General features: G+C 36.4%; 2 protein-coding genes and 1 long non-coding RNA gene across 3 annotated transcripts in view; 1 reads left to right on the top strand and 2 right to left on the bottom strand.

Annotated features, from left to right (window-relative positions):
• Positions 1-27,355, top strand: part of LOC145312596 (uncharacterized) — a 37,161-nt gene that overhangs the window by 6,563 nt on the left and 3,243 nt on the right. Inside the window, exons 10-24 of the mRNA XM_080151852.1 lie at positions 640-748; positions 1,193-1,304; positions 1,860-2,011; positions 2,750-2,826; positions 6,587-6,632; positions 6,942-7,088; positions 7,555-7,713; positions 8,071-8,269; positions 8,880-9,049; positions 20,411-20,525; positions 20,946-21,067; positions 22,240-23,123; positions 23,659-24,839; positions 25,243-25,344; positions 25,637-25,984. Of these exons, the coding sequence (XP_080007978.1) occupies positions 640-748; positions 1,193-1,304; positions 1,860-2,011; positions 2,750-2,826; positions 6,587-6,632; positions 6,942-7,088; positions 7,555-7,713; positions 8,071-8,269; positions 8,880-9,049; positions 20,411-20,525; positions 20,946-21,067; positions 22,240-23,123; positions 23,659-24,839; positions 25,243-25,344; positions 25,637-25,984 (3,923 nt within the window). The remainder of the gene's footprint in view (positions 1-639; positions 749-1,192; positions 1,305-1,859; positions 2,012-2,749; positions 2,827-6,586; positions 6,633-6,941; positions 7,089-7,554; positions 7,714-8,070; positions 8,270-8,879; positions 9,050-20,410; positions 20,526-20,945; positions 21,068-22,239; positions 23,124-23,658; positions 24,840-25,242; positions 25,345-25,636; positions 25,985-27,355) is intronic.
• On the bottom strand, positions 15,475-19,487 carry LOC145312333 (uncharacterized). The gene is made up of 2 exons (XM_080151576.1): positions 19,418-19,487; positions 15,475-19,341 (listed from the first exon to the last, which is right to left on the bottom strand). The coding sequence occupies exon 2, from the start codon at positions 18,520-18,522 to the stop codon at positions 15,475-15,477; it is 3,048 nt and encodes a 1,015-aa protein (XP_080007702.1). The 5' UTR covers positions 18,523-19,341; positions 19,418-19,487.
• On the bottom strand, positions 19,504-19,969 carry LOC145312081 (uncharacterized). Its single transcript, XR_013876892.1, has 3 exons — positions 19,864-19,969; positions 19,726-19,782; positions 19,504-19,631 (listed from the first exon to the last, which is right to left on the bottom strand). It is a non-coding gene; the product is annotated as an uncharacterized LOC145312081 (long non-coding RNA).

Raw genomic sequence — 27,355 nt, 5'->3', positions numbered from 1 at the left:
TTGTCTTACCCCTTTAGAACCCTGAAAACATATACTATTTGTGTACAGGGCCAGGTTATAAGGATAGGACAATAGATCTATAATTCATTCTCTTGGTTGTCTTGAATTTTGAGTACCATAACTAAAACAACTTTGCTTATTTTGGCTCATTTTGAAGATTTTGTCACCGCTGAATTTGTTATGCGCCTTGCAGGCCAAACGCAATAAAGATAATCAACATAAATACAAGCAGACAATAAAGCTTATAACCAACAACATTATTTTTTGTCGTTCCAAAATCAATTTTTCCGACCACAAAATTGTATTTATAAAATGTGGGAAATTTTGGGTCAACTTCCTGTTCTTCAGATGGAACACCCGTTAATGTGATTCTGAACAGGGAGGGAGGGGACTTGGGGCTGTTTAATACACTAGTCCCCAACAATTTTTATTGATGTTTTCACATTCGTTTGCTTAACAACTTTGGTGACTTTTATTGAATTGGTTGTATGTCCAAACCACTAATTGTAATCTAAAGAAGGGGTAATTTTGTGTATCATCATTGGAAATGTACATTAATTTATCGGCCATTGTCTTATCCCTTTAGGTCCCTGGATTCGGAATGAATATAAAATTAAAAATGATTGACTTCTCTTGCAGGTATACACCAACAGTTACAGTTAAGGAAGAAAAGTCTGCAGTTATCTTGAAACTTTCCAGTAATACTTTTGTTAGTCCTTCTCCCTTCCAGTGCCTTCAATGTCACGAGGTAATTCTTAGCAGTTTTTAATAAACATATTGTAATAGTTTATATATATGTGAGTTATATTATTGACTTTTTGAGATTTTAAATACCTAAGATTTTTCAACAAAATAAAATGTTTTATGTAAACTTAAAATCAATATATGTATACATATATACTGTATATGATTGTATAGGTCAAATAAAGTTTTTCTTGTAAAAAAATAGTTTTCTTAACTAAATAATAAATCTGCCCTCCCCCTTTTTTCATAGGATTTTCAAATTTTTGTAGTGTTTTATTTTTCAGTCATATTGTATTCATGTTAGTATTGAAGAGACAGGTTATCCTACTATATAAAACAGTAAGGTTTTTTTTGTCTGTAGCGAGGATCTCGATAAAACGATATATGGTTCTCCCTTACTATAAAGCTTTTCATAGATAAAATAATCATATTTTTACTTTGTTTTTAGGTTTGTAACAACATAATGAGTCTTTGCTATCACATGTCTCAGACTAAACACGTCAACTTGAGCTGGGCATTTCAGACAAATCATCTCAAGAAAGAGGACAAACAGAAAAAAGGTATAGCTAAAAATCTTTGGCTCAATGATGACGCTAGTAAAGGGGGAGTGGAGGAGAGTAATGGTAATGCAACCATCTCGTAATCAGTGCACAAATCGCACTTAGAATATAAATTATGTTTGTCCAAAACTGTGAAAACAAATAACCTACTTTGTATATTTTATTTTGATTTCTTTTACATGATATTAGTATATCTTCTTTCTTTCTAGATAGTTTAAGTGACTTTCACAAATCATTAAATATTTGCATTTTGCATAAATGAATAAATACCACCACCCTCCCAAGAAATAACCTGAATAAGAAACAACTGATCGTAACATAGACAAATTAGATATTTTGAAAGAAACATTTAAAACATAGGTGCTAGTTACTGCGTCATGGAATGCAATCCGAATCTGAATTAATCCGCTAATTATTGGCCAAATAATCAGAGAAAAAATTATTTTTTTTGGATTCAGGACTCATACTGATTACAACTTTTTACCTCCACTCGTTAAAACGACATCTAAGCGCGGAGTTTAACAAATATATGAAAATTAAAGTTTATTTCATCAGGATATCTTGGACGCTGGTTCATGCAGTTGGATTTACAGCTGAGATGTGGTCAATGTGTCAAGACTGCCAAATACGGACAATCTGTTCCGACATTCTTCAACCTTCCAGAACTGTTTCAACATATTTGCTATATTCACAAAGATTATTTTAAGGTAAAGCAACTTATATTTTAATACAGATGTTTTTATGGATTTTTTTTTATCTGAACAATATCTATTCTGCTTTTAATTTTAAGGAGGCAAATTTGATTTTTTTAAAAAATGTATATAATTTACTAACTTTCTTTTCTACCTAGTCTTATCAGACATTTAAGAAGGAATCAGAGTTTCGCATCCGGATCCGCAAGGATCCTTGGACTCAAAAAAATGCGGAAAAAATGGAAAAATCTACCTAAATATATATAAAATCTCAGACATTCTCTTGATGAGAGCCAATCTTTAAGGTTTAGGTTCAGACTTGAAAATTAAAAGTATTTTTGACTTCGAATTAAAGAATAAAATTTTTTTGAAAAATTTGGAGATTTTATTTTTATTGTCAAGGATCCGGATCCGCACTGACCAAATTTTGAGGATCCGGATCCGCATACAATCAATGCGGATCCGAAACTCTGAAGGAATAATAGGAAGGATAAAATTTTCGTCCAGAGTTCTATCCCAAAATCCATACTTACATAATACATATATTATATTTCCCTCTTATAATTTGTGCACTTTTAACTTTGACAAAGTGTTTGACATTTTGAGTAAAATTGTCATTATATTCATCTCCTACACTTGTTTGTACTCTTCAATAATTTGTTTTACCTCCCCCCCCCCTGTCCCCTTCCCCCTTAAAGGCCTATGGGAGTCCCTGGTATACATATGAAGAAATAAAACATTTTTTTTATTTAGGAGGAGTATGGAAGAACAATAACGAGCTTTTGTATTTGTAGAATCTGTAATTCTTTTCTCAACCTACATCCACAGGAAAGGACTTTAAAATTAAATAACATTGAAAATATTTGTTAAAGCTGAACTACTTTTCCTGTGTGATTGATTGATTGTCTTGTAGTTGTTATTTACAACTGTAGCATAATACGTATCTATCGCATCTTTTCATATATATACAGGGTGACCACTGTGTACTATATGTACTTTATGTACTATATAGTCAAAATTTTGTACTATATGGTACTATATGACAAACTAGGTACTATATGTACTATATGAGTTAAAATTTTGGTACTATATGAAATTTTTTAAATATTATTTAAAACTTATTACCAACCAAAGTATTATAATATTGTTTGTAATATTACAATGTACTTTCTGATAAACACGTATATCTAGGCCTTTGGTCAGGTCAATATGAGTTGTAAGGATTAAGTCTATGACGTAACAAACGTTCCTAAATATAGGCTTATTATTGGAAGTATCAAGCCTATAACACCACGACCGTACCTATGTAAAGGTTATGTCAAGCACAAGTCTTTTACCCATTCTTTGCATACTGAAATAATCGTAAGAATAAATCAAAACCTTAATATCTAAGAAACATCTGTAATAATCATAATTGAAATACACATTTAAAACAAGTCTTTTATTAAGACATAAACATTTAATAACACATATATATTAAAATAAGTACTAACATATTATTTTCATATATAAAACGATTGTAGGTGGTTCGTAGCGTTCTGTAGAGGATCCGGGTTTGCTTTCCTGTAATATAAACATAAATTGTGACACTTTCAGCTCTAATACATACTAATATAGAGAGTAGTGATTTGGGTATGTAAAGTAAAATTATAAGCTTTGAAATATGCAATGACTCTTAAAATCACCTTGATCATATATTTTTTTGCTTCAATCATTTTTATTATTTCTTATAAGATATAAAACTCTTTTTGTTCTTCACATTTTTATGATTGCTGAAGCGGCTAAATACATAGGCAAAATTTTTAATTAGTGCTTTTCCTGTATATTGCTAGATGACCAAGTTAGTTTAAGTAAAGAATGCCCTGCTGGGTTAGGGTAGGACCTTGGAGATGTATGTATAGTAGACCGACTCAAAATGCAAAAAAAATTGGCGCACTATTTTAACCCATTTTATGATATAATGACAATTGACACCAAAACAAGTGTTCTGGTAGCTTTTTTCAGCAATATGTCAATTTGATTTTCATAAAAAAAAAGAATTTTTGTTATGGCTTTATACACCTTCCTGAATTTGCTTTGAAGAGTAGGATCTACTGCAGTTCACGGTAAAATATTGCTGGTAAGCAATATTTCCAAAAATCTATGAATTTAAAAAGCTGCTAGCTGCCAAACGGCTGAATGTTCAGATCATATCCTCACACCATTTTAAGCGGCCTACGAAGGCCTACAAATAATCTGGAATAGCTAAGATCCAATTATGCACAGGGAAAGCTTCACTGAAGAAAAAAAGCGTAAAATAGGTCTTTTTCGCGCATTTCTCAGCACTGCGAGATAATTATGCATTATTGATTTATGGCTATTCCAGATTATTTGTAGGCCTTCTTATGCCGCTTAAAACAGTGTGCGGGCATAATCTGTACGTTCAGCCGTTTGGCAGCTAGCAGCCTTTAAAATTTATAGATTTTTGGAAATATTGCTTACCAGCAATATTTTACCGTGAACTGCAGTAGATCCGAAGAGTATATTAAAGAATTAAATTTAAAGATTTTGATCATAGAAAGGGCTATCCTCAAAAGACTGACAATTTTGGATGTTTTATCAAAATCAGCAGATTTTGAGTTATTTAAGGATAACTTTTCAAGGGTCAATATTTTTATAAACCATTTTTTGATTCTTAATCTGCTCTTCAGGAAGGTAAATAAAGCCATACTTTGAAAGAAGAAAAAAATTTTCTCCACCAGAGGGAACCCTTCCCTTTTTTATAAAAATCAAAACTGACATATTGCTGAACAAAAGCAACCAGAACACTTTTTTGAGTATCAATAGTCATTATATCATGAAAGGAACTGGTTGGAACAGCACGCCCATTGAATTATAAAAAAAATTGGTAATTCTGAGTCGGTGAAATGTATAGGTTTAGATCCTCACTGTAAATTTTAATTAATACCTTTATGTGCAACATCTTTAAAGGGAGTGTGGACATAAAAATTTCCCATCTGATTATCAAATCTTAACATTTTCTAAGCACATTTCACTACACTGATCAACCAAAAACGTCCTATTAACACTCACTGTCTTCAAAGGGTTGAATCTCAGAGGTTATTTAAAATAATAATATCCTTTTTTATTGTGTTGGACAATAAATAACCCACTTTGGAGAATTAGTTTACACTTTTATCAGACTGTTTATAAATAAATATTGCACCTTTATTATTTACAAATTTTTTAATAAAGGTGAGCCATCTAAAGTTACTTGGATATTAATAAAAAAAACCTGTTTCTAGCTATGTTATTGTATTTGGTATTCAATAAAAAATATTGCTTATTTTATCAATTTCTAAGTAACCATACATTGGTTTAAAGCAAGGATTGTGTTAAAAGTCAGCTTAACTGTTGTGAAAAATAGAGAACTATGTCAAAAGTTTAGTGTTAGCTATAGAAGGAAAAAAAGACAAGTAACCGCACATTTATATAGTCCGGAAATTTTTCCCCAATCTTGGACATAATTTGATAATCTGATGAGAAATTTTCTCGTTCACAGTCCCTTTAATTACGCAATAAATGTCCATTTTTAGGACTTATTTGAAAAAAAGTCTTCTAGTGTTCGGTTCTTCCACCAATTAAAAAAATTGTTTAATGCTCCCTCATCATTTCACAAAAACCTTATTATTTCATTTTAAAAAGTCCTCAGTTTTAAGGAAAACTATTTTTGTTTAAAATTACTAGGAATATCCCATTTTTTAGGTGAAATTTCTTTTTTTTTTCCTATCCCTTTTATTTGTTTTTTTTTCTCTGCGGCTTCGCCCCACACTGTGCTTAAAACCACCACATGAACAGTACAAATATTCTCTGAAGAGTAGAGCCCAATTGGTTCAGCAATTACTTTTTACTTACAAGAAAAAAATTTAGTGGGGGATATCATTTTCTTTTTTTTTGAGGGGGTTAGGATTTACCAACCCCACAAAAATTGCTTAAATCCACTATATGACCAGTATGTATATTCCCTGGAGAGTAGTGCCCATTCAGTTCAGCAGTTACCAAATTCTTAATCTTCAGACGGACAGACATCAAGCTTCTTTGTATTATAGACTAGCAGCTAAGTACCTAGATTCTAGGACATCCCAGGACATAATTCTGAAAATTAAATAGCCCAAAACCTACATACGACCTCAGTAAAGCTTACCTAAAATTGCTAACCCAATTGTTTAGTAGTCAATGAGATCTTAAGCTTCAGACATAAAACCCTTACTACTTTATTTAATAAGATATATAGGTACTATTTTTTAATATTTGATACTATATGGTATTACTACATAATTAGTTAAAATTTTGGTACTATATGGTACTATATTAGTTTAAATTTTGTGTACTATATGGCACTATATGAAAAATTTTATGTACTATAAATGTACTATATATTTGTAAATTTTGAGTGGTCACTCTGTATATATATACCTACATTTTGTCAAAAAAAAAATAAAAAAAATTGACTTAATAAACGCATTTGACTAATCGCTAACACACAGCATTATGGAAGTAGCGAAAATAAGTAATTATAAGTTTGATTTAAATGTCTCTGTCTGTGAAGGATAATGATGAGGATCTCATAGAAACAAACAGAAGAATTGAACTAGGAATGATTCCATTTGATATTATATCCAATAATTTATATAGATAAATTAGTCTTATTTATTACAGAAAGAGAGAGATAAATAAAAGCTAAATTATCTCACTGTTAATATAGCGAGTTTCAGCGGGTTCCCTCAAAAAGGCAAGTCGAGCACTTTCTCCTCTCCCACGCGTACCTTTATTTTGAAACAAATCAAAATTAAGGGTAATATTTTTGTTAGTTTGTTTATTCTATAAATACCTTATGGGGAGGGGGCGATTATTTCATAACTGAAATACTTTAAATAGCAGTACAAATTATATCATTACAACAGGACACTACCTCACGCACGGGCACATATTCTTGTTGAACATGGGGATAATGCAGCGCAATGTTGACGCCTTTATCTGCACCCTGTGCCACAGCAGCTTCAAGAGTGAGGACACATACAATAATCATCTATATGCCTCTCATATAGTTCAGGTCACATATTTTTTTTATAAAAGCTACTCTATAATTCCAAATTTGCGTTTGTATGTCCGTCTGGAACGTTTAGGGGGTAAAGTGATTTTCTTGGCTCCTTTTCAAGTAAAACGGATGAATTTTCATGTCAATATTTGCTTTATTATGGAGCATCTTTAAATATGAAACATTCTTGGCGGTCGGACTGCTTTTAAACAGCTTTTTAGCAGCTTTTGTCTTCAAAACTCACATATATTTGGTATTTGTATACTGATTTTCAAAATGTTTGTGGGTAATATTATTTCATTAAATTGCCAGTAGTTTTTAGGGATTTTTGTTTAACTTAACGTTTTAAAACTTATTCTTTTTATAAATAAAATTTAAAGTTGAGGGTAGACGTCTACACGTCCTTTCTCCAGTGGCCCTAGAGGTCTATAGGGGCGTATCTGCCAATACTTAAAAAAGAATTATAAAAAACTTGTTTTAGGTCATAAATAGTTTCCGAGATTTTGATTTGGAAAGTAACCTGAGAAAATCCGCAAATCAAGAAACTGGGAGGTGTTGTCTTTGCAAGGAGAAAGACCCTAGTCCAAACCATCTGGCTTCCCATAGCAAGAAGCTTCTACAAAGCATGGGCCTGTTACAGGTGACAAATATTCAAAAAGTTCGATTTCTGAGTGATTTTGTCAATTAAAACTTATAATAAACCTAGTCCTAGTATGTTGCTTCTTATTGCACAAAAATTCTTTAAAAGAATTGAATAAATTGAAAAATTAATATGATAATAAGGAGGGGGGGGGGGGCGGGTGGTTTTTGTTAATTTGTATAGGACAGGTTTAGGCCCAGTATGGTTAGAGCCTCCCCCCCTCCCGCAGGAGTAAGGCATAAGCAACCCCCCCCCTCTCCCCCCAGTCCTAATATTTTCAATTTATTTCAAAAATTAATCCCTAAAGTGTGTTAGCTAGTGTATAAACATTTGTATTAGACTTGATATTATTTTCAGGAAAGTTACAAGGACGACAAGTTCTCACGGACCACGTGCACCGCCTGCGGATACGTCGACAAGGATAGCTTCAAGGTCATCAACCACTTCGCCCAATGCCATGATCAGCTGTTTAAGTTTGTTGTTATGAAAGTGGAAGAATTGGACTACTACTCAGAGAACGAAGTGTGGCGAGAGAGGAATGTTGGAGCCAAGACAGGTGAACAAAAGTATTGGGTAATTTCCCTCAACGTGCCTAGTCGAGCACAGAAACCACCACCCCCTTATTTTGAAATAATCTGAAAATAAGTGGTTTTTAGTTACCTTATGTTAGTAGGTTAGTATATTGGTAGTGGGTTACGTAAGAGGTATGAATAGGAAACAAATACAAGCCCGCCCCCCTTCCCACCATCCCTAATTTAATATAAATAAGACAAAAACTCAACTCACCCGGTCATTATAAAAAGCTTGTTCTGAAATCAGCAACATATTTGAGATCTCCATAGTACATCCATTATACATCCAAGAGTCAAATAAGAGAAATAAGCGCCATCCTGATATGTAGGTATTGTGTGCTTCTTATTTAGAGATAGGCTTTGTGAGTCTTTGCAAAGGTTCTGTGTCTTATTATTTTATTATCCATTTATTGTTTGATTGACTTTCTCGAGGCCCTTGATAGTTAGTTGATGGTTCTTCTTGGTTATTTAAAATAAGAGAGCATTACTGATTAGCGTAATTTTTTTTTTATCATTTTTGTAACTGTTGTAAAAATTAGTGGAAAACATATTTTTCTTTGTATGAAATATCACCTACTCCATTTTACATTTTAGGTGGCAAAGTATCTACCTATGGTGGCCAGCATACCGCAGTGGGCTCCAAAACCCTGCTCAAGTCATCCTCAAGTTCCATGAAGCACTATGCCTGTCCTCCCTGTAATAAGTCATTTGAAGATAATCTGTCAAACCTGAAGAAACATTTGATCAAGAAACATCATTATGGGGTAAGTTTATTTTTTTTCTTTTAAACCTGGGAAAATACTTTTGAATGATGTTATATATAATGGTAAATGCTTGAAGGCACAAAACAGAAAGAAATATGGATGAAATGTACAACCTGTGATTTCTGGAGGGTTGTATCAGCCTTACTGCCGGTTGGTGGTCAGCAAGCAGCTCCAGGTGTAGGACGTCACCAGGCAGATTTCCCCATATTTAGTGGACAGCTTGACATTTTTCAACTTTGAAATAAAAATGTTCTTCGTGAACTTTCACAAAACTAAAATAAAAGGGGAATATTTTAGGTTTAGAAATATAAATTAAAAAAATGTATAAAACAAGCATGACTGGATTCATTACATAAATTTCTCGGAGCTTATAAATAACATTATTACAATAAACATGATTTACCTCTGGGGTATATTATAGAGCCTGGGGTGGTAATTTGGACTCAAACTCTCACTGCGCTCGATTTATGACTAAAATGAAATCACTTTTGCATTTTGATTTTTTGGAAAAAATAAAATTTCTTTTTCTTTTAAAAAAAATCATTACCAGAAAAGGTATTAAAGGCTGCTAGGCCAACAATATTCAGGATAAAATCAGAATAACAGCACAATCTAAAATTTAAATAATTTTTTACTTTGTTATAATGCTTATTAATATAATATTTCAAAAACATATTGAATTTTGGTTTCTTTTTACCTTGTTAACAACACAAAGTTCTTAGTGTTCCAACAATCTATCACAGCAACAGTAGGTACAATTTCTAAATATAATACTTTATTGCTGAGGGCTTATTTTTTCTTCACTATTTTTTAACAATTCCTTTTTTAATAAATGTCTGCTTTACAAAAGTATACCTATTAATTATTAGGGCTTTGATCACTTTGAGCAGCTTAACAGTTTATACAATCATTCTAAAAAAATAAATATTTTTTACATGTGAAGGATTGAATTAAAAATTAAGTTTTAAATGGATTTTTGTAACAAAATCTTACTTTGCTTTGAATTCTCCTTGTTTAGCCAGCTGTTTAGAAACGAGGTGGCTCGGAGCTTAAAAAGTCTTGATGTTTTGTTAAATCTTTCTGAAATGGATTTAATCTTTTTTTATAAAAATTTAAAAAAAATCTTTTCAAAATTAAAATAATTTTACATGAGTGATGATTGGCTTCTTGATATTACAGAACATTTAACCAGGGGGAATGAACGTTTTCTTTCTTGTTGAATTCTAAAATAGGGAACATGAATGCTTGTGGCGAAGCCAGCACACTGCCCGGGCGAAAAATAGAAAACGGATCATTTCCCCATCGATAGCTCCAAGAATATACTACTACATATATAAATATAAAATCTTTATTTATAAATAAAATCTTTAAAAGAGGTAGTAAAATATTTGGCTTTAGCTTTAAAGGTTTTGAGTTGCATTATAAAATTTGCACTTTAGTTTCACTTTTTAAAAAAAAGTTTTGAAGTGGGTATAATCCCATTATAAATTTGTACTTTGATTCGACTATTAAAACATTAAATTGAATAGTTTTAAAAAGCATTGGATAAAATTATCACACAAAAAAAGTTGTTTAAGATCATTGTTTTATTTAATCTACTAGCGTGGCGAATAAAATACGATGTATTACGTAATAAAAAAAACGCAAATAATTGTTGTATCACTATTAAAATATAGAGCTCTTTCCTTCACTGATGACAATAGCAGACAGAAAGAAAATCTTTGTTTTTGTTGTCGGCGCGGCATTCTCGCGCGAACCGTAGACGAATTATCACATAGATTTTTGACTATTTTCCATAGACGAATTATCACATATTTTTATCTTTCCTTATAGAAAATTTACGTAGATTTATTTATGCCGTAGACGAAATATCACTTATTTTTGTATGGACGAAAATATTTTAGTTATTTTAACTTTTTCATTTTTTTTTTTTTTTTTTTTTTTTTTGGATACTTTCCATTTAACTTTGAAAAGTATTATTTTTGTTATTTTCACTTTATTTTTGATTTATTTATTGTTTTTATAAGGTTCGCTTCGCAATTTCTAGTTGAAATACAGGGAAATTTGAGAGACGACATATTTAAAGTGTTTAGGAACCCTTTATAGGTTAAAGTGTTTAGGAATCCTTTACAGGTTTGTCACTTTTTTGAGAATATTTTAAAAATCATATCTGCTGTTTGTTTCTGCACGGAATTTTTAATTTTCAATGGCGGAAAACTTTAAGCATTCCAAGGTTAACCTACAGGGGGCGGATTTTTGATTAAAGACAGTATTTAACTTGTCACTGAATGTTTTAATTATTCAAATCATTAACCCATGAGTGTTTATTTTTGTACAGAATTTTTTAAGTTTTCTTAGACAAATATACTTACCCAGGTAAGATAAGAGGGGCAGATAGATGATTTTTGGACAATTTTTTAAAATTTTGTCACAGATTCTCAGGGCTTTTTATTTCCCTTTTGAACGCTTAACATAACAGATTAAAGTTTATTTATTAACAAACAAATACTATGTTACTGACAAACCTTGGATTTTTAGTGTCCTGGCCATGCAGATTTTTTGTTTCACTGGTTTCCGCATGTGTCCACCACTTCTTGATAATGTAGGTCTGAAACTAGCTTGCTGGGCTGTGCTCTGTTGGACTTGTATATGAACATGGCATCAGCCTTGGCAGCTGCTGCCTCCATTATCTCTGTCAACATCAATTCATCCTCCGGATATATTACTGCTATGTGTTTGGAGGCTCTCCTGGTTGTCCTGGTTACTTCCTCTGTAGAATTTCTGTAGGTGACCTCTACAGCTCTTACATGTCCGTCCTTAGACGGAAACACCTCAGATATGATACCCAGCTTGAAAGTACGGTTGTTGGCAAACTTTTCACCTTCAGTCTTGGTGAAAATGATGACGTCACCTTTTACTGGTTGTCTTACCGTTTTTCCGTGGTTTCGGCCTCTGGGCACATAGTCTGCAAGCCGTTGGCTGTACCAGATTTTCCACCAGCCGTTGTACACTGCTTCAAGCTGTTGCAGAACGCGAGTTGGCTTGGCAATAGTACAAGGCATCAAAAGTGTTCTGTTACTGGCTCTACCGTGCATCAATCGGGCCGGCGTTATCAGGTCCACGCCGTCCAAAGATTCTGCCCTTCCAGCTAGTGACAGCGGCATATTGTTCAGCTCACTGCACACATATGAAAAGGCGGTTTCATAGTTGAGTATGTCAAGCTTCAAGCCATCAAATGCATGATGGAACAGCCGTTTAATTTCACCTATGCTTCGCTCCACACATCCCTGGTAGTGATGGGCGCCAACAGGTGCTATTTCATGCTTAATGCCAATTTGATATTTGCCATTAAGGGTCTTGGTTATGTCTGCTATACTTAGCTCCATCTCTTTGCAGCCCTTTTTCAGTTGGCTACCTGCATCAATAAAAACTTTGTCAGGAACACAGTGCAGGTAACAGAATCTCATGAAGGCTGTGATAAATGCATCAGTGTCATATTTTGTCATCACATGGGCGGCTACGGCTGAAGTGGCAGGATCTTTAAACACAAGACACCAGACTTTTACTGTTGCCCGGTGGTTGTGCTCACATTGGGCATTGAAAGGCCCACAAATGTCAACTTGGACATTGTAAAAAGCAGGGGCAACTGTGACACGGTTCTCATGAATCCGTCCCAACTCTACCTGAACTTTTTTAGCTGCTTTACGCCGGCAAGTCATACACTTTTCTCGTATCTCCTTGGACAAGTCGCGCCCCTTTAGGATGTACGCTACAGTCCTGCTGTGCAGCAGTGTCTGGTTCACATTCCGGTGGTGTACTTCCCGTTGGTGAACATGTGTCATGATGGCGTAGGAAACGGGTGAATACCTGTCCAAGATAGGTTTACAGAATGACACAGGGCTTAAATCCGCAAACACATTTCCAGGATCATGAATGTCTTCACTGTCTATTAGCCTGCCAACATAGTGGAGGATCCCATTAACTTCTTGCGCACCTTCATAATCCTTGGCTTTAGCAAACTGCTTTACTTCAGCTGTGCCTAGCCTAAAGTAGTAGTTTTCAGCAGCAGCTATTTCATCTCTGGTCAGGTGGTCCTTGATTGAATCAATAACAGGCAGGTAATGTGACACAGGTTTGCCGGATTTTTTCAAGGCTAACCATACTCCAAACCTGTATAAATTAGCCAAAATCCTAACAGATTTCCGCCAGCCGTATTTAGCTGGATCAAGTACATACTTTGACAGACTGTACCTGGCTGCCAAGCTGTCTTCAAGGGCCAACACCGTTGCAACAGCTTTTATCTCAGCCTTGGCTACAGCTTTCTCATCACCAGAAAGTTTTACTTCAGCAATACTTTTGGCAGGCCATTCAGATTTAGGGAGGTACATCCATTTCATACCTGTTTGCCAGCTTGACTGGCCATCTATGTCCTGTAGAGTTGTGCCAGGTCTTGTCCCAATATCCGCAAGGTTATTTGCTGACTCAACATGTCTCCATTGGTGTTTCTCAGAAAATCTCAGAATTTCAATTACATTGTTTCTGACACCTATGCTCATTGGCCGTGTATCTGTGTTCAACCAGAACAGAACAATAGTTGAATCTGAGAAAAAATAAACATTTTCCACCTTGTCCTTGAAGTTGTTGAGAACTGCTCTGCTAAGTGTTACTCCAAGAACAGCTGCACGGAGCTCAGCTCGGGGGATTGTTAGTCCGGTCACAATCTTGGATTTGGCTGCCACCAACCTTACCTGGGTTGATCCATCAGGCGCAGTGTAACGTGTGTGTACGCATGCTATGGCAAGGTCTTTGCTGGCATCTGTACAGACAAGTAGGTCAACTTTGCCTGCACCAGCAGCCGCACGCTGGAACTTGACATTTGGCAGCTCTTGCATAATTTCCAGGTGACTTACCCAGGTGTCCAGGTGTGTCGCGGGCAGACCATCATCCCAATCGGTTCCTAGCGATACAACTGTGCCGTAATCCCGCTTAAACTGGGCCGTGATGGGCGTAGCTAGCCCCAGTGGGTCCCAGTTGCTGGCGACTTTGCTCAAGAGGGTTCGTTTGGTGAAGTTTATAGACAGAGCCTCCTTGATGTCACCTGTCACAGGTTCAGGTCGCTTACCTCGGCGGGTCTTGCCAAAGTACAGTGGTTTTGGCTCCAGGGTCAACTTGTCCTCTTCTGGCAGCCATCTGTATCCAAGCAGCCCAACAGACTGACCGTCCGCAGATACTGCTTCATCAGGCTTTTTACCAGATAGAACAAATGCCTTGACCTCCATTTTTGCAAGGCCTAAGGCAAAGTTAAGGCCACTGATCTGAGTGGTCCTCTCTTCTGTAGAGTCTGATGATTCACTTGTGTCGTCGACATAGGTATGAGTCCGCAGGACATCAGCTCCATCCTTGTGTTCTGGATACTTTTCTATACAGTGTTCAGCAACTTGTTGGATAGCTTCAGTAGTCTGGTTTCCGCTGCTTATTACACCATATATCAAGGTCAACATAATCCTCTCCTCCACTTCCAGGTTTGGATCACAGTTTGGGTACCACAGGTAACGATGCCATTTGTAGTTCTGTGGTGTTAGTGACACATTGTTGTATGCCATTTTAATGTCAGTGGCAAAAGCATGAGGTCCTGCTCTAAAGTTAATCAGTAGGTGGAGCAATTTCTCAAGCCTGTTGCTGCCCTTGGCCAATGTGTCATTGAGAGACTTACCCGTCCTGGTGCCGCTGCTGGCATCAAAGACACACCTAGTGGGCGTGCTCAGAGAACCTTCTTTAGTAACAGTCCTCCATGGCAGATAGTAATAGGTCTGGCTGGATTCTATCTCCATTCTGATATCCAGGGGCAGGTCAGTAAGTCTGCAGCTGTAACCATTGTCTGCTAGCTTGTTGTGACTCTTCAGGACTTCAGCTAGCTGGTCAGGTTGTTGCTGGAGCTTCCTCATCTGACTGTGCAGGATTGCCATAGCTATGTGTCGGTTCTGGCCCAGTGATTCTTCAGGGTCAATGACAAAGGGTAGATCAGCCTCTACTCGTTGTTGGTCAGGTAAGAAACGGACAGATTGCTGTATAACCTGATCCTACCGTTCCTCCTTCAAGCTCTGGTGCTCCAGGATGGCTCCTTTTTTGCAGGTAGGACACCCACGGCAGTTTATACATCTATATGGAGCCTCTGAGCCAATATTTTCAAGTTCAAAGTATCTCCTTTTATCAGCTTTGGCTTGCAGGGCAGTGTGTTTGTCTCCTTGGAATGGGCAGGTGTCTATTCTGTCATCCTCCAGGAGACCTCTATCAACTGTCCAACCCTCAAACCTCCTAATATCAGTGAAGGCCTGATACACCTTAGCCTCAGCACATAAATAGGCAAAGGCTCCCAGCTGCTGAATGGCAGTATTTGCATGTTGCCAAGCTTCATGGGGGCCGCCTCACACACCCCTGTGGCCGCCAACACCAGCAAACATACTTTTGTACAGGCTCAAGCCACTGGGCAGGGTTGCAATCAGCTTTGGGTACAGCCAGGAATACTTAGAGCCTAACAGGATGTCCACTGTTTTACCACCAATACGTTTAGGTACAGTTGGCAGCTTTTCTCGTCCAGTGTAACTGTTGGCAACATCCATGTATGGTTCCTCTAGATCCCAGGTAGGAAACTCTGTTGTGACCTGGGACATCATCATACCTGTTACAGCAGCTCTGTTGTACTGCTTACTGTGTTGCTCAGCAAGTTTCAGGTACACCATAACATCTCCATGATCAAGCTTAACAGTCTGGCCGCCGGCAACATTCAGGTAAGTTGGGCCGGCACGGACTTCTGTCCCATCCAGCTCCAGCGCAGCTCTGGTGCTGATACAAGCACTAGAACATCCTGAATCATAAAATAGCAGTAGTGGCTCTCCACCCTTTGGTGCTTCCAACTCTTGCATCATAAATATGGCAGGTGGGTTAACATCAGGGTGTACATCAGCTGGGATATCTGCAGCATCACCTACCAGTGTTGAGTCTATGGTAGCATGTGCCATGTTGTAGAGCAGGTTCCCAGCAGGCAGCATCTCTCCCACAGCCTTTCTGAAGCTGTCCAAACGCTTCTTATTGTCATCAATGTGTAGAGGACAGCACAGGATGTGTCTTTGGGACCTGTGGCGCCCCCTAGTGCACTTTTCAACATTACAGAAGTGCTCTGTCCTGCAGTTGTTGGAGTGACGTGTCCACCAAGCGTCCATATCAGAGCTGTCAAAGTCTGCATCCAGTCTTAGGCACCTCATACAGCCCTTTGTTACAGTCGCAGCTTTCATCCGTTCCTTGACAGTGGATTTAATAAACTTTGGACACATGTAAAGATGGGTGTGTCTGCCAGAACAAAGTACACAGTCACGTGTTGCAGGTGTTGTACCTGAGCCAGTCTGTTCCAGTGGCTTGGTGACCGGTCTTGTGTCATTGCGTTTGGCTGAAGTCTTGTCTCTACTTCCACCTCTGTCAGCAGCTAACACAACCTCCTTCTCCTTACTCTTATCCTTGTCTTGGTCCTTTCCTCCACGTCGTTGTTGGCGGTCCGGCTTCGCAGCTCCGCTGGGTTTATCACGGTTGTCGTTGTTAGATGCATTATATTTACTAACTTCAAATGCCTTGAGGCTGATTTCTTCCTCCAAGAAATCAAGTAGGAGGCCAAAACATTTTTTACCATCTTGGATTCCTACAGAATTAGCATTGATGATATATCTTTTCAACAATTCATCAGCCTTGGACTTCAAACATAGGCTCTTGACAGTCCTATGTATATTCAATCTGTAAAGTTCACTCTCTGCTCCCCAGTCTGGGTCCATTTCCAGGGCAAACTTTTGCATTTTAAGCAGTACAGCCTGCATCTTGTACAGCCAATCAAGATGGAGAGAAGGTGCTGCTGTTAACCAGGGTTGTCTCCCAATTTCATTCAGCTCCTTCAGAAACTTGTTGTAAATATCTGGAACACTACCATAACGGGTCAAGAGTTTTTTCCAGCAGCTGTCAACAGATGCTTCTTGACAGCATATTGTTTGTGGGGTGCCACTGAGACATTGTTTCAGCAATATGTTCAGCCGTTCAGTATCAGTGAGCCCAGGTATGCTGCCCACATAAGCCATAAATTCACGTTTGAATGTGAACATGTCCAGGCCATTCACACCATCAAACACTGGCTTTGAAACACTCTTGGCTCTATGCTCGCTTGTACTACACATAGCCTTGAATCCGTAGCGCAGCTGTTGCAATTCTACCTGGTTCTTGGCAGCCTCAAGCTCTTTCTCCAGGTTAGTCTGGGCTTCGTGCAGTCTTGTGGCCTCATCATCTTTATCAAGGTCTGTAGCATCCTTGATAGCATTGTCCAGCTTCTTTAGTAGTTCACTGGCGCGGGTTGTGGACTCCTTCAGTTGGTTCATAAAGTCAGCCAGCTGTGAATCTGACCTGAGCTCTGTGTCTGTAATCCTAAACAGCTCTGACTCAAGCTCAACTGCCCTGGGAATAAGTGTTGCAATGGCATTGTCTACACATCTTGTTTTAGCATTGATTTGTGCATTATTCAGCCTAGGCACATTAACATTTCCACCAGCTGCGGCTGGCTGTAATGCGCGGATTCCAGGTAACTGTTCATTTCTGCGGGTAGCAAGATGTGCACTTAAACCTGTTATCATTGTGCGGACAGTCTGATGGGCTTCCCTTGCCTCCTCTTTCTTGATGTTGATGGATGGATCATTCCCTTCATATACATCAAAAACAGATCTTGCGGTTCGGAGTGTGGCGGCGGCGGCATCTAGCTGCTTCAATATTACCTCTAGATGATCAACAGAGCTTGCACCAGGTGCACTAACTGCCTGTTCAAAGTCCTCAATCATGTACCTCACCTCAATGGTGTTCTTTTTGGCATCTTGTATGTCCTGTGCCATGTTGTCTGTGTTGTTGTTGTGGCCAAGTACTGAAACTGTGTGTGTCTGTGCTGTGGTTGAGTTAGGTTGGTAGAAGTGTGCTAACTCTTCATGAATCTCTTCACAAGTTCTTGTAAATGGCGTTGTTGAAATGTCTAATCGCCGTATTGATGGCGACTTTGGTGTCTGCGGCCCGGCTTCACTGCTGGTTGACGGCTGCCTGTCCTTGGGGACAGACTCTATGTTAGCCTGCGACGGTGATGCTTCGTTTAAGTTTGCAAAGCTTACTCTACGGGTCGGTGTAGATTCAGTGTCAGACGGGTCGGGCTGCAAGTGTAATGCAGGCGCAGATCGCGGCCCAGATGGCGGCTGGGCTTCTGTAGAATATCCCCTTGTTCTAGAGAGGGGAGGGGTTCTAGGTATACGGCTCCCCCCTGGAAAATTTTGAGTCGGTGGGGGGTCGTCGATATTGGCCGCCGGAAAACGTCTTGGAATCGTGTACGGAAGATTAGGACGGCGGCGGGGCGGCAAGTCTTCAACAGGACCAAGATCTTGCAGCTCCTTTGTAGTAATTTTCATTGGCTGTTTTTCAAACGCTTACTCAACTGGGCTGTAGGCAATTTATTTCGAAGCACCAGTAGCGGGAAAAATGTGTTGGTCTTACGACAGCCTGTTTTAATTAAGTGGCATGACGTTAGCACTGCCAAAAAACACAGCCAGCACCTCTTTTGGGTGGTGGCGACGCATACGGGGTGGCGCTTTTACGGCCCTGTCTGTCTAGCCTCCCGCCAAGGCTGCGTCTATCCTTATCTGTCAATAAAAACGAGCATGTATTAAATACAATTATAAGCAGTGATAATTACAATGAATTAATGAGTTTGAGTCGGGGCCAGCCGCGAAGCTGAATCCCCTCTGCGGCAGAGTTCCTCGCGGATGCTCCACCAGCTAGGGCTTACCAAACCCTTTTAAGCAGCTTGTTGTCCTGCTGCTTGACGTCCAGTAGTTGTCTTGGGACGTTCTCAGTTTTGTGAATGTACAACCTGTGATTTCTGGAGGGTTGTATCAGCCTTACTGCCGGTTGGTGGTCAGCAAGCAGCTCCAGGTGTAGGACGTCACCAGGCAGATTTCCCCATATTTAGTGGACAGCTTGACATTTTTCAACTTTGAAATAAAAATGTTCTTCGTGAACTTTCACAAAACTAAAATAAAAGGGGAATATTTTAGGTTTAGAAATATAAATTAAAAAAATGTATAAAACAAGCATGACTGGATTCATTACATAAATTTCTCGGAGCTTATAAATAACATTATTACAATAAACATGATTTACCTCTGGGGTATATTATAGAGCCTGGGGTGGTAATTTGGACTCAAACTCTCACTGCGCTCGATTTATGACTAAAATGAAATCACTTTTGCATTTTGATTTTTTGGAAAAAATAAAATTTCTTTTTCTTTTAAAAAAAATCATTACCAGAAAAGGTATTAAAGGCTGCTAGGCCAACAATATTCAGGATAAAATCAGAATAACAGCACAATCTAAAATTTAAATAATTTTTTACTTTGTTATAAAGCTTATTAATATAATATTTCAAAAACATATTGAATTTTGGTTTCTTTTTACCTTGTTAACAACACAAAGTTCTTAGTGTTCCAACAATCTATCACAGCAACAGTAGGTACAATTTCTAAATATAATACTTTATTGCTGAGGGCTTATTTTTTCTTCACTATTTTTTAACAATTCCTTTTTTAATAAATGTCTGCTTTACAAAAGTATACCTATTAATTATTAGGGCTTTGATCACTTTGAGCAGCTTAACAGTTTATACAATCATTCTAAAAAAATAAATATTTTTTACATGTGAAGGATTGAATTAAAAATTAAGTTTTAAATGGATTTTTGTAACAAAATCTTACTTTGCTTTGAATTCTCCTTGTTTAGCCAGCTGTTTAGAAACGAGGTGGCTCGGAGCTTAAAAAGTCTTGATGTTTTGTTAAATCTTTCTGAAATGGATTTAATCTTTTTTTATAAAAATTTTAAAAAATCTTTTCAAAATTAAAATAATTTTACATGAGTGATGATTGGCTTCTTGATATTACAGAACATTTAACCAGGGGGAATGAACGTTTTCTTTCTTGTTGAATTCTAAAATAGGGAACATGAATGCTTGTGGCGAAGCCAGCACATGAAATAAGAAGAGGTCGCTGAAATTTTAATACCATTTATGATTAAATGTAAAGAAATATAGGATCTCGCAAACGACTGAACTGATATGGTTCTTCTTTCCACCGTAGCTTCTCATCGGACCTTGGAAGGTTTTGAACATTTTAAGGAAGGGTAACACACCAAAAGTATTTTTTTATATTTTACCTATATTGTAAAACTAAAATTAAAAATAGGGAGGCCCGATTTAAGCCCTTCCCCTCAAAAATTGACCCCCTTCATTTTTATTGTATAATTTAGGAGATCCTTGACCACGTGTACGACGTAGTGAGGCACCGGAACTTGTGTCCAGAGTGCGGGGCCGTGGATAAAACACCGGAAGTACATTACTGGATCAAACATATTGTAGAAACAGGTAGGCTTTTTAACGGGGGGAGAGGGGGGGGGGGGTAGGGCAGAAAAGTCATCGTTTATAAACAGCTTGTAAACAGGTTTGAAATTCAATGTAAGAATGGATGTAGATTACACGTGGTTTTTATGACAGAGAATAGTCGTCATTTTAATTAGATTGCTAACATGGACATTATTTATTGGTCAGTTCGTTCATCCAGTAGTTAAGAGGGTTTGGATAAAGGGGGTGGATTGGAGGATCGCTATTTTAGCCAGCTACAAGTTTTACTCTATTAGAGTACATGATAATCTGGTTTAAGATCCAAGTAATAATAAGTATATTAATGTAACTAAGCTTTAAAAAAAAGGTTACGCTGGCTATATTAGAGTGATTATTTATACTTTCTATTGCATTGCATCTATTTTTAATTATTGTTATGTTTAGGTAAAGAAACAGTAATGAAACCTGGTTATGATGAAAAGTTAAGAAGGTTTATCTGTGAGCTCTGCGGTCAACCTTCTAAAGATAACTACAGCTACTACACTCATGTCTTCTGGAATCATAAGGTTAGTGTAGTTGTAATTAGGAATGGTAATCCGTCTAACTTTTGGACCGGATTCGGATTTTTACAAGAATCCGTCCAAAAAAGGCGGATTTCGGATTCTAGCAATATTTTAAAGGCTTTTTTTAAATTAAAAAAATTAAGTGCTAGCCTACATATGTCCTAAAAATTAATGTTCTTGGTGTTCTCTATAATTCACTTCCGAGAATCGAACCAGATGATTTTAAAAGAAATTATATATAATGATGATAATCTTTGCCTTCAAAAAGGCGTAGTTGAAGGAAAAACTCAAGACGCTAATTTTAGCCTACCTATTAAGAATCCGAATCTGCTATTTAAAACGGATTCCGGATTCGGATTCTAAAATTGGCTAAAAATTTGGCGGATTCCAGATTCGACCCTATACTAGTTGTAACACACAGTTCATGTTGTATAAAGCTTTGCTTCCTTCACTCTGTTTATAAGTAATGACAACTTTTTGGAACACCTCTACTGTTTTTGGATTAAATATAAATTTTATCTGTTGGCTCTGCTGCCAACTTTATGAACAGAATTTGTATTTTTAAAGTTGATGTTGCGTTGCTTTAGTTTTTATTTATATTTATAAAAGTAAGACACTGCACGTGCGCTGTGATGATACAAAATGTAAAGATTGCTTACCTATTGATTTTTTTTTAAATAAAATCTTTTAAGATTACATGAACTTTTCTTTTTAAATCTTTTGATTTGACTACTCTACAAAACATACTTATTTTCCCTTTACATCATCAATTTTGCTAAAATCAAATTATTAATATTGTTTCCTATTATATAAAGTTCTAAGCTATTTTTGTCTGTAGAAAAGTAACTTGCTAACTGCTGAACAGGTATGGTTCTCCTGTACAGGGTAGCATCTTAAAGGTTCTAAGAAAAAAGGTTTATAACTATTTTGGGGGAGGGAACCACAACCTCCCAAGAGAAATCGCCTCTAATAAAAAATAACCCCCCCCCCCCCCTCTAACTTTTGTTTACTTTTTTTTCAAATCTATATTTAAGAATTGGGTTATTTAATCCAACTCCCCCATCCTCAAGTGCCCTAGAGGCCTTTCTAGGGGCGTAGCCGACTGTATTTTATAAAACAAGAATAAAATCAGAATTTTTTCACTGTTCATTAATTTTATTCCTGTTTAATTTTAGGATCAAGCCACAATTGACACACTAAAGCAGACTCTCCAGCTTGAGAAACAAAAACACCTGTATGCCTTTTGTCCATTTAAAAACTGCAAGACTCGGAACAGCTCAGAACAGGACCTGATTATGCACTATGCCATCGACCATGACTACCTGGAAACTCTTCTGCACTCACAGAGTAAGATAAATCTTCTGGAGATGACCGGCAAGTTTGCTCAACTGTCAGCGCCAATAATCAAATCTGAACCAAAAGAGCAGCAGCCTCAAGCGAAGAATGACTTGAGACTCCCCGACAAAGATCAGGAGTTTGCTGGCACTAACTCAATGACTTGTTCCAGCTGTCCTGTTTGTAATGAGTCATTTGGCAACAAGGGTAAATTTGATCGAAGCTGCCATTATCTGAAACATTTTAGAAGTGAAATAGCGAATTATGTCAATTACAAGTTTAAAAGAGGACTGGATAACTGTTGTGGAATAAAGTTTTTTGATGAAAACACACTGTACAATCATTTTGGCACCCAACATAACATGTTTGATAGAAACATTGCCAAATTCCAACAGCGACAGAATGCTAGCAGCGAAGGTCCAAGTGGCCACCAGAATGTACCTGGAACAGTTAAATCTGCATCGAGTTATTCCAATGAGTTTGAGAAATATCTGCTTGATAAGAGACCTACACTGGTTGCAAGTCCACCAAAGGCTGCTGAAGACAAGTCAATCAAAAGATTCCAGCACTACCTTCAAGAGTTCAGTAAAGTTTTGTATCTAAAATATCCGTATTCCTTCAATGGAAAAGTGCCTCTGGTATGCCAGAAATGCCAACATACCACAGCAGGTGTCAGAGGAAGGTTGCAAGAACATCAAAAGTCTATGCTTGAGCATATTGCAAGGTATTTTTTTTTTAATTTTAAAGTGCGAAGCTTTTCTATAATTAGGGTCGGTCCGTCCACTAACAGTTAGCACTTTTCGTTCCAATTTATTCATATAACAGTTAGGTACGATTTAGGAAGCATACCAACTCTATAATCGTTATCAGAAAGTCCTTAACCATCTCCATAATCAAGTTCTAAAAATGTGAATATGCCCTTAAACACTATACTTTATTCAAGCAGTTATGCAACAAATTTACTTAGTTTGTTTTTCATTTCTGTCACTCAACTAGTGTTAATTGGTGTTTGTCCTACGATTTAAGAGCTTCGTTTTTATGGATGTTGTTATCCTTGTTTTGTTAAAAAGACGGACTAAACTATGCAATTGACAGTGTATTTCTTTAATCTGGTGGTCTTGACGTTTTAGAGATCTTTAATAACACACAAATTGATTTATTTTGACACAAAATTATACCCAGCTTCTATACCTAGTATGAATTAGAAGAAGGTTTCTGCGATAACATATGATATTCAATACTAATATTTTATTTTACAGGTGCAAAGGAGAACTTGAAGAGCTAATACAGAATTCCAAATCATCATCAAAACATACAACTGCACCAGAAATAATAAATATTGACACAGAGAACCATGACAAGGAATCTACGTCTCCCAAAGTTATTGATATTATAGATAGTGACGGCAAATGCTTTGTTTGTGGTCATTCATCCAGTGATTTAAGAACTCATTACGTGAATCATTTCATGTCAGATCTGGAGATTATCTGTAAGCCTATCCTGGACGAGAGCAACCTGGAGGAACAAATAACTTGTCCTTTCAACACCTGTAGAGTTCAAATTCAACGTGACTGCGATTTGGAAGATTTTCTGTTTAAATTTTTCCGCCATATTGGATTTAGTTCACATGACATGATACTCAAGCTCTTCATAAATCAACCAGAATTGGATCTAAAACCAATAACCGAGCAGCAATTTTTGAAAAGTTTGAGTTTATGTCTCTGGGCCTTGAAGGCTGGAAATTGCTTAGTCTGTCAGAAGGATCTTACTCCAAGTGTCCCAAATAAGCGTGTGGAACATTATCGAGACCATGTCAAAGATTTTTTCAAGTCTCATAATCTACAATCAGCAAATTGTTTAATCAGCGGATGCAATGTTCAAATTAAGGATAGAAAAGCATATCTAAATCATTTGCTGTACAAACATTTCAATGTGAATGTAAAGAAACACCTGAAATTGAACAGCAAAGGAAATTTCTGCTGCCTCCATTGTCCAACAAACCATGCTAATCTCGACTATATGACAACACATATTATTAATGATGAAAAAGTTTTGATGGTTGAATTAATGGCGTCCGTTTTTAATAGTTTGAAACAGGAAGCTGAAAAAGAAATCATTGAAAATGACTTCCGCGAATGTGCAATTTGTTCCAAAATTTTCCAAAATTCAAAATTTGAAACTCATTTGTACAATGCACATTTTAAGGAACTTTTTCAAGAACATGGGAAAGTATTTTTTGGTGATTTTTCACCAGAAGACAAGGAAGTGCCGGTCTGTTATGTCTGCAATGTTTCTGTTGAGGTTACCAAAAAAGATTTTCACCTGCGCACAGTGCATGATACCACTATGAAGTTGTACAAGGAGCTTCTGAAAAGAGATTCCAAGTCGAGATTTGAGGATGAAGATAATAATGAGCTTACAACACTCAGTGGTAAGACAGGTAATGAAATCTTTATATTTGTTATTAATTTGAAAAAAACTTTAAAATTAAACAGAATGGCTAAATTAAGAAAGGGAAAAAACGCTAAATGGAAGGGGGGAGGATTTAAAGTTTCGGAATATGAAATAACTATTAAAGGTTACCTACTTGAAGTCTAAAATGAAATCTTTCACCGCATGTTCCAAGGTTACTAATTAAATATTTTTGACTATCTAATTCTATCTTGCACTCTATGTTGGCGCTAGATCCTGCCTCTAGCAACATATTTCTTGTGTTAATTAGTTATTATCAATGCTTTAATTAAAACTTTGTTTAATGTAAATAATCATAATCTGTCATTATCACTGTATTTTAATATGTTGACAGAAATGAATATTTGATGTTAAGCTAGAATGTTTATTAGGTGATTATGCTGCTATTGAAAGAAACCTGACTACATCCCTTCTCGAGATGAAGCAAACTAACGAAGTATTCGTCCAGAGTGCACCTTGTTACATGTTTTCAGGTTTGTTTTCATATTTAGCGCATATGCCAATGAATGTATGAGTTTAGATGTATAACTCAGACAACAATCTGGCCCAAGTGTTGGTTAATGTCGTCTGCTAGCAAATTGCTTTTCGCCTGTCTCTTATGGTCTGGTTCAGATGGTATAACCCCATTTTTCAGCTCTTAATAAAGATTGGTGTCTGTCTAATTTCTTGTGAAGATTTTGATTACAAACAAGCTTTTTATTTTGTAATTTCATAGCTATTTTTTATTTAAATCATTTCCATAAAAATCTTGATTTTGTGTTTTAGGTCAAATAGCCCCATGTCATGAGTGTAAAAAAATTCAAATGGGGGCGAACTACGCTGCAAGTGGAACCTGCTGCTGCTTCGAGGGTTTCAGAAAACTAAGATTTATACACAGTGACAAGATCATTGTTGCTGGCTATCTCGATACCAAGTTTGATCCAAGATGTTCAGATATCCTGCTGTGGACTCCCAGTTCTGATATACCTGACGAGAGCCCTACTATAGAGGAAGCTTTTCTTATTCTTGATAAAGTTGCGGATCTCCTGTGTGAAATATTAGTGGATGAACAGAGGGTGAAGAAGGTGTATCAGGAGATGGGATGGAGTGTGGTTTGGAAACGGACACATCAGGAATAGCACATTTTAATAACATTATATTATGACAAAACTCACTCACCTTTTCATTATAAAAAGCCTATTTTCTGAAAGCAATGATTTAAATTAAGATCTCTGATACATCCATTGGAACATTTGACATAGACAAATAGACATTATAGTGTGCATTATGAAGTCCTTTATTATGTAGATTATCTGTAATCTTCGATGATGTTCAGTTTCACCTAAACATTGACATTTTTAATGATTAACGATAGAAAGCCATTAATAGTTATTTATCATATTTTCGTAATATTGTGAATGCTAGAAAGGATATTAAAATTATTTCAACAATTTTGGTCATGTGATCAAAATTTGAATTTTCCTTCTACTATTGCCCCCTCTGGGGGCGAAGTAGGTGGAAATTTAAATTTTTGTCACTTGACCTTAATATTGGTGAAATAATTTTGAATGACCTTTCTTGTATAAGCAATATTAATAAAATATGATACTTGGTTTTGTCTCATTCTCTATCTTTTTCTTATATTCAAAAAAGTCTATCAAAAAATTTACATCATCTAAGGGTGAACAATAAATATCTCTGTCTATTTTTCTCTATATTTCTTCCCCCTCCCCCCTCCCTCACTTTTCTGTCTATTTCCTTCTCTCTCTCCTCCTCTTTTGTACGTTCATTTATACAATAGAGATAACCTAGAGACAGCACAAGGGAATTTTGTTTACATTATGTATCAGCTATAAATTGTTGAATATTTTAGGTTAAAGCTTTCCTTGGGTGAAATATTTGAAGAAAATATTTCTTCCATCATATAATGTGAAGCGTATGACACAACCTATAATAAGTTAGTTATAAATAATTTAATTTCTTATAATAAAGTTATCTTTCTAAAAATTATATCATTGCAAAATTTAGTTGCAAATAATGTTGCCTATAGGGCTTTATTTCATATACAACAAAAAGTGAACAAAGGTTTCTTTTTAAGAAAAAAATGGGGTCAGATTGACCATCTATGTCTAATGTTTATACCCACATCAAATATTAAATTATAACAATGTACAGTAGAGTGGATCAATTTTGGACATTGAATTTGTAATCAACATCTACAGTTTAAACGTCATATAAGAAACCTAAATATAAAAAATTGATTTTGTCCTTGAGGGGAAATGGGGGGAAGGTGTTTCCATGCATTAAAAATTTTAGAAGTTTATTCTGGAGGTGCAACTTTTTTTCTTTCAAAGTATTGCTTCATGCATCTTTTTGAATTTGTCTTGTTGATTAATATAAGAATATCAAATTGGTTTTAAAAAATATTCATCCAAGCATGAAAAATCTTAAATTAAATGTAAAATCTCTTGGTTTTTAAATTTATTTATGGATTTTTCTTGCTAG

Source organism: Acartia tonsa, chromosome 2 (genome assembly GCF_053477335.1).
Source record: "Acartia tonsa isolate MP-2025a chromosome 2, ASM5347733v1, whole genome shotgun sequence".
Classification (NCBI taxonomy): Eukaryota; Metazoa; Arthropoda; class Copepoda; order Calanoida; family Acartiidae; genus Acartia; species Acartia tonsa.
Note: the sequence above shows the minus strand (reverse complement) of the source record. Positions and strands in the feature narration are given on the sequence as shown.

Bases quoted from the DNA above. Each gene is read 5' to 3' on its own strand.
- LOC145312333 (XM_080151576.1), bottom strand. From the start codon at position 18,522: ATGAAAATTACTACAAAGGAGCTGCAAGATCTTGGTCCTGTTGAAGAC.